Source organism: Temnothorax curvispinosus, unplaced genomic scaffold (assembly GCF_003070985.1).
Source record: "Temnothorax curvispinosus isolate PA1 unplaced genomic scaffold, ASM307098v1 QBEX01017971.1, whole genome shotgun sequence".
Lineage (NCBI taxonomy): Eukaryota > Metazoa > Arthropoda > Insecta > Hymenoptera > Formicidae > Temnothorax > Temnothorax curvispinosus.
This window is the reverse complement of record NW_020227751.1, coordinates 1130-15458: the sequence shown is the minus strand read 5'-3', so window position 1 is coordinate 15458 and position 14329 is coordinate 1130. Positions and strand designations below refer to the sequence as shown.

The 14329-nt window shown below is 49.0% G+C and overlaps 1 protein-coding gene across 1 annotated transcript; it reads left to right on the top strand.

Moving 5' to 3' along the window:
* Nucleotides 1-926: 926 nt before the first annotated feature.
* On the top strand, nucleotides 927-1745 carry LOC112468002. Its single transcript, XM_025036990.1, has one exon. The coding sequence runs from the start codon at nucleotides 927-929 to the stop codon at nucleotides 1743-1745; it is 819 nt and encodes a 272-aa protein (XP_024892758.1).
* Nucleotides 1746-14329: the final 12584 nt, after the last annotated feature.

The following is a 14329-nucleotide window of genomic DNA, read 5'->3' as shown; positions in this document are numbered from 1 at the left end:
AAATCAGAGTCATGGACATCGATGACTCAATTACCGGCGAGGAGTTGGCTGAGGCTGTCGCCGAAGCCGGAGGGTGCCAACCGGAGAAGGTCCAGATTGGCCCCTTTAGAGTGGGACCCAATGGACTGAGGACGGCGTGGCTTAAATGTCCCTTGGCGGCAGCCAATGCTATCGCCAGTAAGGGCAAGATCAGAGTCGGTTGGTTTGACTCACGGGTGCGGCCCTTGGACGCACGCCCCCTTCAATGCTTTAAATGCTTGGAAGGGGGACATGTCAAGGCCAACTGCCCGAATGTAGCCGATCGCAGCGACAGGTGCTACCGGTGCGGCGAAGGAGGCCATCGGGCGAAGGACTGTGCAGCCCCTCCTAAATGCCCGGTGTGCTCGGACGCTGGTAAGAAAGCTAACCATCGCGCCGGTAGCAAGGCCTGCTCTCAGGTCAGAAAGAAGATAAGATCTGGTAGAAGGCCGATGGTTGGCACACAAATCCCCCCGAAAAAAAATAGTCAGGGGGGTGAAAGGATGGAAACCGAACCGGAATTGGGGGATGATTGCCACCTACCGCGAACGGGTAGTCTCCCGACGATAACGAGTATGGAAATTGGGATATTCAAAACCCCCTTGGGAAAGGCACCAAAGAAAAGGGCCGCAGATGAGGCCCTCAACGGAAACGGGGAGGAACCCCCGAAACCCCCAGAGATCCAGAAAGACCCGGATGATAGCTCCTATGGACAAGGGATCGGATGTCTCGGGGCCGTCGCAGACCCTGCCAATACAGGATAGGCCGCCCCCGGTCCAACTAGTGGGGCAGGAACAAACGTTCCAGTTGGTGCCGTTGCTGAACAACCCGCCTCCCCCCACTAATGTGGAGGGTGAAGACAACGGGAAGAAAGAGGAGGGAGGCCTCTAGTCTAAACAGCGACTACAATGTCCCAGAAAATTCTCCAGGCCAACCTTAATCACTGTCGCGCTGCCCAGGACCTGTTTTTACAGGCGATGGCCGAGTGCGGCGGTGGCCTGGGGATTGCTGCCGAGCCGTACCGCGTACCGCGAGACCACCCGTGCTGGGCGGTCGATCGGCGCGGCTCGGTGGCTATCACATGGAGGCAGACGGCTGAACCCGTCGCCTGTACTCGTATTGAGACGGGTGACGGGTTCGTAGCCGTCAAGTGGGGTCATATCACTGGGTCATATCAAGTGGCGGTGTACGTATCTCCCAATATTAGCTCTGCTCAATTCAACGAGTATTTGGGCAGGCTTTGGGACTGCGTCACAAAAATTCTGCCCGAACCAGTGGTGGTGGCCGGGGACTTCAACGCCAAATCTGCGCTGTGGGGGTCCCCGGTCACGGATGCCAGGGGCAAAATATTTGAGAGATGGGCGGCGGGTCTCGGACTATGCATCGTTAACTCCGGGACCACGCAGACCTGCGTGCGGCGCTGGGGGGGCTCCATCGTGGATATCACGTGGACCAGTCCCTACGCCGCGCGCCGGATCACGAGATGGAGGGTGGCTGATGAGACTGAGACCATGTCCGACCACAGGTATGTGGAAATGGACATATCGGTCACCCCCCCGGAAGTCTGGGCTCGCCGCCGGGAATTGCCGCGACGATTCCCAAGATGGGCCCTGAGGAAGATGGATCAGGACAAGTTTCGAGCCTCGATCCAGACTTCCCTATGGGCGGACGACGTTCTCGTCCAATCTGAGGACGTGAAGCGGCGAGGTGGATTCGGGGCATCGTAACCACAGCGTGCGACGTCGGGATGCCCCGATGCAAGACCAGCCCGCGAAAAGCTATGTACTGGTGATCAGGAGATCGCCGAATTGAGGCGCTCCTCCGTCCAGGCGGGTGTGGCTGAGGGCGAGAAGAAGCCGACAGCCAGACAGGATGGTGGAGGCTGGGAAGGGTTACCGCTTTGCCAAGCGGGCCCTCTCCAAGGCCATTCGGGTGGCCAAGGACCGTGCCTGGGAGGAAATGCTCCGTGCCCTGGATCAGGATCCGTGGGGGCGTCCATATCAGATGGTTCTGAACAAACTCAGACCATGGGCGCCTCCAACCACGGAAAGCATGGACCCCGAGCTACTGGAGAGAGTCGTCGACGCCCTCTTCCCGGATGACCCGGCAGAGAGGGCGTTCGGCGGTCCCGCTTCACCAACAGTAGAGTGGGACGATGAGCTCGGGGTCTCGATGGAAAAAATGAAGGAGGCTGCCAAACGTCTCCTGGCAGGGAAGGCTCCAGGGCCGGACGGAATCCCAGGCAAAGTTTGGTCCTTGGTCACGGGGAAACTGGCCGAACATCTGAGAGAACTATACTCCAGATGCCTTAAGGAAGGCCGGTTTCCCCAAGAATGGAAGGTGGCGAAATTGGTTCTCCTCCCCAAAGCGGGGAAGCCCGCCGACTCACCCTCGGCGTATAAACCAATCTGTCTGCTGGACGAGGTCGGCAAACTATTTGAGAAAATCATCGCCGACCGAATCGTCCGGCACCTGTCTCGGACTGGTCCGGACCTATCGCCGGACCAGTACGGTTTCCGGAGAGGCCGCTCGACGGTGGATGCTATTGAGCACATCATGGCCCTCTCGGAAGCCGCGGCGGAGGAGGGCAGGGTGACGCTTGGCGTATCGTTTGATGTCGCCAATGCCTTCAACTCCCTGCCCTGGCCGGTCATAAGGGGGGCGTTGGTTCGTCATGACGTTCCCCCCTATTTGATCGCCGTAGTGTTTGACTATCTCCGGGACAGGAGATTGGTCTATACCTCGGTCTATACCGATCGAGACGGTATAGTGAGGGTGAGGTTGGTTGTTCGCGGGATTCCACAGGGGTCAGTACTTGGCCCCCTATTATGGAACCTGGGCTTCGACGCAGTTCTCCGCACCACTCTGCCCCCGGGATGTTGGCTCAGCGGCTTCGCTGATGATATTTTCCTGGGGGTAAAGGGGGACGATTGGGAGGAGGCCAGGAACATCGCCAATGTCGCGGTGGCGGCCGTGGTGGCCTCGATGAAGAAGGTGGGCCTCCGGGTGGCCCCCCAAAAAACGCAGGCGGCGTACTTTTACGACCGCCGCGCCGTGGGGAATCCGCCCGGAGTTTACATCACAGTAGAAAAAACCCGCATCCCCGTGGGGGCTCAGATAAAACTTCTGGGCCTCTGGTTGGATGGAACTTGGAGCTTTGGCGAGCACTTCGCTCGCCTGGCTCCCCGAGTTAAGGGTGTGGCAGACGGTCTGGCAAGACTTATGCCAAACCTAGGAGGGGCGAGCGGACGTGCTCGCCGGCTGTATGCCGCAACTGTGCACGCCGTGGCACTCTATGGCGCCCCTGTTTGGGCATCAAAGGCGGAGGGCTCCAGGCGCATCAAGATGCTCCTGCGTCAGATGCAGAGGCCTGTAGCCTTAAGAGTGTCACGAGCATATTGCACAGTGTTACACGCGGCGGCGACTGTCCTGTCCGGACTCCCCCCATGGAGCTAGCTGCAAGGCAGCGAGCCGACACGCATCAGCGAATGAAGGAGTTGAGAGCCCGGGGGGGACCAATTCCGGATAGGGCACGCCAAGCCATTAGGCTCCAAGAAGCGACGGTCCTGCGGAGAAAGTGGCAGGAATATCTCCGCATCCCACTTTAGCCGGGAGAAGGACCGTCGACGCCATCCAACCTTGCCTGGACGAGTGGCTGGGTAGACGGCGATGCGGGTTATTATATCATGCGACGCAGGTGCTCACCGGGCACGGCTGCTTCGATGAGTACCTGCGTCGCATTGGGAAAGAGGCCACCAATAGGTGCCACCACTGCAATGCGGAGAGGGACACGGCGCAGCACAAGCTGGAATTCTGTCCGGCGTGGGATGTGCAGCGCCGTGTCTTAAAAGGGAGTGTTGGGGACGACTTGTCCCTGTCGGCGGTCGTGGCTGCGATCGTCGACAATGAAGAGAAATGGAGGGCATTCCTGGCCTTTTGCGGCCAGGTAATGTCCTTCAAAGAAGAGGCCGAGAGGATTCGCCGGGGGGAGAGAAACCCTCCCCCGGGTCCGGTGAATGCCCTTCAACATAGATATCGCGGACCGTTAGAAAGACATAACGTCCATTTGTTCGCCCGGTCGTTGCCGTAGGACGAACAGTCGCGGCACCGCACGAGAGCTGATCAGTACCTCCCAGCCCTTCCTCCCCGACGAGAGGGATGCTCGGAGGAGGAGAGATTCGGCGCTTCCGGCGGGGAATCCGGAGCGTCGAACATATACTCTCACAACAATGAGAGGAATGACAGAGTGGATGGTGTCCCCACCCTGTTATAACAACAGATAAATAGGCTTCCAGAGCCACGAGCTAACAACTCAAGGAAGGGAGCCATCATTGGCTCGGCGCCAAGGGCGACCCGGATAGCAATAGTAAATGTTCCCGGGCGCCCTCAACAATGGCGCAGGTAAGGACACCCGTAAGGTTTTAGTGGGTAGGCTGCGCGCGCTGCACTTTATCGAATGCAGCGTGCGTGGAATCCCACACTCCCCTCGTCCTCTCCCCGGCGGGCGGGGGGGGTCTTCCCCCTCCAATACCAGAGGGGGCTGCTGGGCCATATACCGGGCTTGCCCGGGAACCTAGCAGTAGATTTCCTCACGTTAAAAAAAAAAAAAAAAAGGGGGCTCGCGTGGGTGTCGCTGCGTGGGGTTGTAGCGAGGCGTATCGGTCATCCTCCCAGTAACGAGAAGCTCGCGTCTTTCCTCTCGGGTTCGCTCGAGGGTCGGATGCGAGACGGCGGGGAGCGCTCGCTGTGGTCGAGGGCTCGGAATGCCGCGCGGAGACAATCCGAGAGATTGTCGCTCCGGTGGGAGTGGTGTGCGGCTACCGAGAAGATGATGGTGGTATGCCGGGGTGCCAGGGGCGCGACGGTGAAAATGCCACCAGGAGCTAGCTCCCAGGTGGTACATCGCTTGCGCTCAGCTGTGATAGAGTATTATACAGACCGGCTGTTAAGCAAGCCCGAAGGGGAAGGGGAAGGTGTTCGAGGTGTCGTTGCGGGCGAGGGCGAGCAATCACTTCGCCCGTAATGGCAGCTTCCCCCGCTTCACCGACTGGCGCTTTATCCATCGCGCCAAGTTGGATGTCCTCCCTCCTAATGGTGCACGCCGTTGGGGGGAGCCGGACAAAAGGTGTCGGCGTTGCGGGGGGGCAGCCGAGACCCTTCTCCATGTTTTAAATCATTGCGGCGTCCACTCGGCCGCCATACAGCTGAGGCACGACGCCGTCCTGCACCGTCTCTGGAAAGCTTGTTGGCTTCCGGGAGATAAACGGGTGAACCAGCGGGTCGAGGACGTCGAGGGGAAACTTGAGGGGCTACAACCTGATCTTGTGATCAGGCACGAGCCCTCCAAGAGTGTCGTCATTTGCGACGTGACGGTGCCCTTTGAGAACCGTTGGCAGGCGTTCAAAGACGCAAGGAAGAGGAAACTTGCCAAGTATTCACTCCTTGCTGAGGCGCTCCAGCGCAAGGGGTACCGTGTGGTCGTGACGGCCTTCGTCGTTGGCGCCCTCGGCTTTTGGGATCCGACTAATGAGGGGGTGCTGAGATTGCTGCGCGTGGACAGCGCATACGCGACCATAATGCGCCGTCTCATTGTCTCGGATACCATTCGCTGGTCAAGAGACATCTACGTGGAAAATGTGTCCGGCGTGCGTTAGTACGCCGCTCCTCCGCGTCCTTCCGCTGATGGGGTGCCGGCCACTCCGCTCCGCGCGATTCGCCGGCGCTGGCCCACCAGCGAATAAGAGCGGCGCTAGTTATCTTCTTTTTTCAGTCCTTGGTGATCCTATGTGTTACGAGAATGAGTGTCGCGTAATTTATTATTTTACACATTAAGTGGCCACGAAGGCCACATAATTTATATTGTAAATAGTTCGATGTCATGCCCACGATATTCTTCTGTGTGTCTTCTTCTTTTCTACTCTTTTTCTTCTTATTTATATATTTTCGCACTTTTGTACTTTTTATCTTATTTTTCCCTTATTTTGTATTCTCTTCTAGGGTTGTGTGGGGTGATGTGCAACACGTTCACTCGTTGCTCGGAAAACATATCCAAAAATCAAATTCTTGAATATATCATGGCTGTATAATGTAGAGGAAGGAAAATACTACAATTCTCTCTCTCTCTCTCTGCGTGATTAGATTTTCAAAATTTAAAATTTTTTCTAAAAATTTTTCAAGTTTTCAAAAAAACGTCTGTTTTAGCATTTTCAAATTTTCTTGGGGTGATGTGCAACACAGGTAAAATTAAAGTAAAAAATGCATGAATATCGACATCAATCGACTTAAATGTTAAATTTGGGCTTCTTAAATACAAATTAATCAAAATCTGGTGAACAAAAAATTTCACTGTATTGTAATCGACCTTTGACAAATGGAAATTTCACAAAAAAAATCATTTTTTATTTGATTTCTTATTTATTTATCGCTTAAAAATTAATATAATGAAAGGAAAAACGCAACCGGATGATCGCCTTTCAGCAATTTTATTGCTGCCCAAATTAGCTCGCAATTGACCGGAACAGTGATACCCTTATTTTTATACTTTTGTGGCATAATGACTAAACACATTGAAAAATGCATTAAAACACTTCATATACACATGTTCAATCGTAAAATAGCGATAAACTAGCGAAAAATGAGTGTTGCACATTACCCCCAAAAAAGTGTTGCACATCACTCCAAACACGCTATTTTGCGCGGACTGGCGTAACACCAACACAACGTAAGAACAAAATAAGAAGCTTCCTTCGCCAGTAAATAAATACAAAACAAAAGTCGTTTTTGTTCGACCCGACTGGCCAAATAATAAATATATTTAAATTTCACAACGTTTCAACCGCATTTTCGGTCCTTCTCAAGTGATTCATCAAGCTGTGCATCCTCAAAAACCGCGTACAAAATATCAACGTAAGAAAATCACAAAATCGCTTTGGATTATCAAAAGTACTTAAAAAACTAACAATATAAAAATATTTACCTATAAGATGACTAAAACCAATTCACGAAATTACTATGAATGTGAAAAGCGAAAATTACATTGAGCTCGAGAAATTTAACTCGCTTTTCGTATAGCAAACCAGGGTGCGTGCCATCTCGCGAGTTATTTATCTAAAACAAGGTACTATTGACACAAATAGATGGCAGTATGCGGTTCTGTCAAATGTCGACATGCAGACCAGGAATCGGAAACGTTGCACATCACCCCATGTTGCACATCACCCCACACAACCCTACTTCTTATTTTTATTATTATTTTTCTTGTATCTATCTGTGTGGGCCTCTATGTTCCGCGAGTGAATGCCGCGTACCTTATATTGTATTTTATCCGAGTGTGAGTGTTCCGCGAGACAAGCGTATGCGCAAATTTTTATCCTACGCGATATGCCACACGCGGGTCCCTGGGCCAGTTTTAACTTTTGACGCCCACTTCTCTGTGATAGGCCCAGGGATCATAAAGCTGTGATATTTATATTTCCGTATTTATGACTGCGACTGGGATTAGTCCCCTAGTGCGCCTTGCAATGGCCCACTGGCGGGGGGGCCTCTTGTCCCCCGTCCATGATATTATCTAAGACCGGCGTGCGGCCTAAAGTCGTGCCTTTGATTATGTACTCTTGTACCCCGGGGGCTTCGCCCCCGGGGAATTAGTTTTGGAAATAAACGGCTTTTATCTGTGATGTACATGCATAGAATCCGGCACTCCCTCGCCCTTTCCAGGGGGCGGGGGGGTCTCCCTCCCGACTAGAAGGGCCACTGGGTGCATGACTGGTTGTCGCGGCGCTCCCCGATCGGCTTCGGCCGTGACTGGTTGCCGCGACACTCCCCGATCGTGTCCCAGTTGGTCGAAGATTCTTCCACGTAAAACAAAAAGGCGTCGTAGGCTAGTGCGGAATTCTTCAATCTTTTACCTACTCGGATTAGTCGGTTCTCGTCCATGAATGGGGAAAGACACAGAAGATTACTAGTTTTGCTAATGTCGCGGTGATTAATTAAAGAGTTGTATTCATCTGTGAAGGATTGTTTTTGAATGACTTTACAAATTGTGTTCAACGAATTAGTCATTTTTTTGGGTGATACGGCATGGGTTGACGGCTTAGAATTCCGCGGAGTTAAGACTCTAAGGCAATAGGCAATGATATGACAAATTTTGTTCAGATTGGAAAACTTGTTTAGCAGGTCATCGATGACACTGGGATAGAGGGGTGCAGCAACGGCGCAAATCTTCCTTTGTTCAGGAATCTCGTTAAGCAGGACAAATTCACTGCTAGGCCATTGCCAGGTAGTTGTAGAAACGGGGGGCCGTGCCACCACATGTGCGAGTGTATTAGCTCGTTAGGGAGCAGTCCTCGTGATAACACATCGGCAGGATTGTCTGATGACGCAACGTGTCGCCATTGACGTGGTTCGGTTAGTCTCTGTATTTCCCCGACATGGTTTGCCACAAATGGTAACCATTTTCGTGATGGAGAAGAGAGCCAATTTAAGGCTATGGTGGAATCCGACCACAACGTAATTTTTACATTCGACAGGTGAAAGATACTTTGATTTTATGGATCAATTGGGCAAGCAATAACGCCGCTGCTAATTCTAGGCGTGGAAGGGACGTGGCCTTGAGCGGAGCGACGCGAGATTTGGAGCAAAGCAAAACAGACTTGTACTTATTTTGTCCTACTTTGGTGCAAACGTATACACATGCACCGTAAGCGCACTGGCTAGCGTCGCAAAAGCCGTGTAGCTCGATGTCCTGACAGTCGGCACAACCCCTGACGCAGCGAGGAATCCGTAGCTGCTTGATATTGGGCAGCTGTAATTTAAACTGCAGCCATTGTGAGTATCCTGAGGCACTGACTCATCCCAATCAAGACCCGATCGCCAGAAATCCTGTAATGCGAGTTTCGCAACTACGATGGTGGGGCCTAGCAAACCTAGCGGGTTGAACAATCGGGATACGTCGGATAATATTGAACGCTTGGTCACGGGACCGGAGACGAGGCTGCGTTCATAAGAGAATCGGAAGAAATCGCCATCCTGGTCCCAGAGAATGCCCAAAATACGAACATTGTTTTCCTTATCAAGCGATACAACTCTTTCTCCAAGACAGCTTACGCCCGTTAGCAGTTCGGGGCAATTAGATCCCCATTTGCTGAGTTCGAACGACGCTTCCTTAAGTAACTGTATAGTCTGATCGCGAATCGCGAGAGCGTCTTTGATCGAATCGGCGCCCGTGAGCATATCATCAACATAAAAGTTTCGCTTTACGCACAGTGAACCAAGAGGATATTCTCGCGCACGTTGCTTTGCATGATGCTTTATCGTATTTGTAGCCACGAAGGCGGCCGCAGCGGTTCCGTAGGTGACGACCACTGATTCATACACTTCAATCTTTGAATTGTCTTTACGCCAGAAGATTCTGTGCAATCACGTTTGAGTAGGGTGAAGCCGTATTTGGCGATACATTTTTGTTATGTCAACCACAAGTACGAATTTGTGAATGCGAAAACGCAGGAGTATGGATGCGAGATCTTGCTGAACGACCAGACCGACAAGCATGAGATCGTTTAGAGAGAATCCGGTATCAGTTTTACACGAGGCGTTAAACACTACGCGTATCTTAGGTCCCTCAGCAGTTTCTTTAAAAACACAATGGTGAGGTATATAATAGACACACTGTTCATTCGACGATTGCTCGCTTATTAGCTCCATGTGCCCTAACGCGATGTACTCCTCCATGAATTCGGAATAGAGCCCTTTTAAGGCAGGGTCGCGGTCAAAACGCTTTTCCAATGCGCGGAAACGATTCAATGCAATTTCCCTCGAATATCCGAGCTTGTCGGCCCAACCTTCCTTTAGAGGGAGTTTAACGACGTATCGGCCTTGCGGATCGCGACTAACAGTCTCCAAAAAGTGCCTTTCGCAGGCTTGCTCCTCAACAGTATAATTATTAGAATTGTTGGGAATGTCCTCCATGTGCCAAAACCGTTGGAGCTGATTATGCAATTCGGCGTTGCTTATGGTAGCGTGAAGAACGACTACCCTCTGGTGTTGCGCAACGCGCGTGCCCGTCCGACCACCCAAGATCCAACCGAACCTCGTCTTTTGTAGAATTGGATGGTTAACTGAGGCCTTGATTTGCCCCACGCAAATGAGACTTCAAAAAACTTCCGCGTCGACAAGAATGTCAATATTCAAAGAGACGTGAAAATTAGGATCGGCAAATTCTATGTTTCGTGGTAGATTAAATGCCGATTTTTTCATGTTAAATGCAGGAACGCTGTCGGTCACACGATTAGTTACTATGCAATCGAGAGTAACGGAAAACGAATTTAATCGCGACTGTAGTTTTACGTGAACTGCTTCTGTAGAACGCGTAGCTGTGCCATTTACTCCGGATATGGACATGCTCACGGAACGTGGTGTCAATAGCTAACTATTGAGACACTCCCGAGAAATTAGGTTAATTTGCGATCCCGAATCTAATAGGACGCGACAAGTCTTTTGGGATCCGTCCCCGATATAAACGAAAGCCACGGCGGTTGATAACAGTACGGATTTACCGTCCGATACGCTTGATGTGTGAGCAATCACCGCGTCCGGAACAGTTGGCCCCGATGGGCCTTTATCGGTCTTTTTGTTGCCGCTTGACTCCGCTTGTTCGGAGACCATCGTCTGCAAGTGCAGCAACGTATTGTGTTTACGAGTGCAGGTCTTGCAGCCCCCAGACGTGCATTTGTTCGAAGTGTGAGCTGTCGACCTTAAGCAATTCAAGCATATCTTACGAGCGCAAGCTTCTGCTATCCGTTTGGAAATAGAAAGAGCCAAGTTATATTCACAGAGATTTTATCATGCATTTTCGCTTATCACGTGCAATAGTATACGAACTTATTGCACGTTTCGAGATATCAGACGTTTTTACATTTTTACAAGGTATTTTATTATAAATCTTATTGTTAGTAAGTAATTAACTATAATGTAGATTTTATTTTATATAGTAATGATATTTATATATTCAATTAAAAATTACAGAACATGTAGGATATGTACCAATAACGAATGAAAAACATATCTTAAGTTATTTATGGTTTCTTGGCCACGAAAGTGCAGGATATCGTGATGTAGCGGATCGATTTGGTGTTACAATAAGCATATTACATGTAATCATTACAAGAGTCACAATATTTTTAATGCAACTTGCTCCACAAATAATAAGATTTCCTACATTAGAAGAGAAACAGGCAACAATGACATATTTTTTACAGCAAAAAGGATTTCCAGGAATTATGGTATAATCACATATTTGATGTACATTATTGATTTAATACCTGTACAGATACGTTAAATTATTATATAATATTTATTTTCAGGTGCTATAGATGGTACACATCAGACTCGACAAGCCAGAAGAGGATCATGATTCTTGTTCAAGATCGTGCAATTCGGTACGGAAAATCGCGTCATTTCAGCAATTCAAGGCATAAGGCCAGATATTCTAAATTGCTCGCGTAACACGTATGCATGCAGGGAGGGCGGTTGACAAGATTCAATTTCCACCGTGTCGTCTTAACCGCATTGCAAATCGCCTCTTCAATATTAAATTCGTCAGTAAAACATGAATCTTTCTTTTGCTCATATTCCAGAAAGTTCGCTAATCGCCAGAAAAACATTGCCACAGCTGACCAAGTGAACAAACAAAGTCAAGCTACACAATAGAAAGGTCCATGCTATAAACAAAAGCGAGCGCAAACAAGTAACGATCCGCGGATCGTCACGTGCAAACAGTGACGTCAGCGCGATGACGTAGGGCTCCGACGGCCAATCACCCTCCCGAAAGTCATAGTGTCTGGAGGGAGTTTCGCCTCGGAGGTGATAAAACGACCGCCGCCTCGGCACGGGATCGATTCTCGTTCGTAGATCACCCGCTAAAGTATCATCGTATACGACCGCTTGTACTTTGCTTCAACCGCATTTTCGCATTCGCGTAACCGCTCGCCGCTCTTGCCGTGCTAACCATTGTGCGCGCTCACGGCTTTTTCCTTCACTGGAAATATTAAAGACTCTGTAAATACTTGTAAATATAGACTTTATTTTTCATTTGTACTTGCTATTCATTTTTGTTCTTTTTGTGGTCGTCTCGTTACCTCGCGCGATACCGCGCTACCGCGTGCTTTCGAACAATTTTTATATTAACAGAAAACAATATTTTTCTATACATATGCAAGGAACAGTTGACCAAAATTTAAAATTCTTAGATGTTTTTATTGGCTATCCAGGATCCGAACACGATTCAAGAGTGTTTAGGGAATCTCCTTTGTAAAAATCTCTTCACCAAATTTGTTTAGATCAGTGATAACTAACATCAACATAAACAAATTAATTTTAGTTTTGAGTTTAGCTTTCGGATTGGAACCACGTGAATTTATTTTATTCTTACGTTTTATGAACATTTCAGTTCATTTGATCGTCAGGGAAAAGCAATCTAATACAGTATCAGAATTTGATATAGCATCAAATTGTTTTCTCCTGACGAAGTAAACTGAAATGTTCGCGAAACATCAAAATGAAATAAAAAATTAACGCGTCTCTAACCCGAAAGCTAAACTCAATACATCGCGAAAGCCTCAAATATCAGATTAAGTAAGTTTTGATTTGTTGAACTACAATTTATTTTTTAGATGGATCTTACTTACTTGGAGATAGCGCATATCCATGTTTAGATTATTTAATGGTACCATACAGAGATACTGGACATTTAACTCAAGCGCAAAGACATTTCATCAAAAATTAAATTCATGTCGTGTTGACAATTGAGAATGCATTTGGTTGTTTGAAACAACGTTTCAGACAATTGCATTATTTTAAATTGCGGGACATTGTACGCATGGTTCAAATTATACACGCTTGTTGCGTTTTGCATAATTTAGCACACGTAGACGATTTGGAGTTTTTAGAGCCTTCAGTTGATGATGAGTATCCTGATCCAGAAGCGATTATAAATAATGCTAAAAATAATAATGAGATAATTCCTGGAAATCAGCGTGCCCGTGAATTGCGAGACGAGTTGTGCCGTCAATTATTTGTACAACATTATTAAGAAAGATAAATTTTTTTTTATTGTTCTCCAATGTATTTAAAGCATTACCTGATGTTCTTGTAAAATATAATATTTATAAATAAAAAAAAATTTTTTTTTTTTAAATAAATTTATTTATTTACACCATGTTTAAATCATAATACTTAAAGTTATTAATACCCTTTAATTGTGTACATATAGAAACTTTTTTATTTTAACAGTCTTTATAATTATACTTATGTTACGATATGTAGGGACATTAATTTAACCGACACAGTCGTAAACGCTATTAGTAATTATCACAAGTAATAATATAAATTATATATTTATATATATCTATTACAATGTTACGTTCCCGAGAGAGTAGGAGGGTAACAGCCACTTCTACACTCAGGCATCTCGCTTGCGGTTAGCGGGGTCGGGGGGGTGCCTCGCTGCCGCGGGGGGAACGCCGTAAGCGGTGGGCGAGGGGGTCGAGGGACGGTGTTAAGGGTCATCGGAGGGGGGGCTATGCGGAGGAAAAATCCCTAGGCGGGCAAGGGGGGAACGCGACGCGGGGGGACGGCTGTTTACTGGTATTTGTGGGGACCTTGTTGGGAGTAAATTCCCTAGGCGGGTAAATAGGGAATATCGCGCCGCAGGGCCGCCAACGGGGCTCGGCGCGGGGGACGCGGGCGTTCCAAGGGGAACGCTCGGAGCGGCGCTCCCGCCGTTACCGACCGTTTTGGAAAATCGCGCGCTAATTTTTTTGGCTCGCGCGCGTCCGGGCGCGTCCGAACTTGCACGAACTCGTTCAAACTCGTTTGAGGTCGCTTCTCTCGACGTTCCGCGAAAATGCGTTCAAGGTCGTTCGTTTCGCGGGTCTCGATCGCCTTTCTTCGTTGTTGTTTTTTTCTCGGTTCGAAGGTCGTTTCGATCCGCGTCGCGGACGACGCGATCGCCGCGATTTCGGGGGGTAAGTGTGGTCGCGCGGAGATAGGTATACGGATCTGGGAAAAAGGAGGAAAAAGAAAGAGAGAGCGCACAGATGAGATACGTAGTTTATTTTATTTAGAAAAAAATACACGCGCGTCGACGCGCGTTTACATTGTTTCGCGCGTATGAATATATATATATTTGTAGACGCAACATTATTAGGATCGGAAACAGAGCGCGGCGATCTCGCAGTCGACGATGTTGTCAGGGTCGAAGAAATCGCTTTTCAGTATCGCAGTTTGAACCGAGGTATCCGTCTTGATCGCGTAG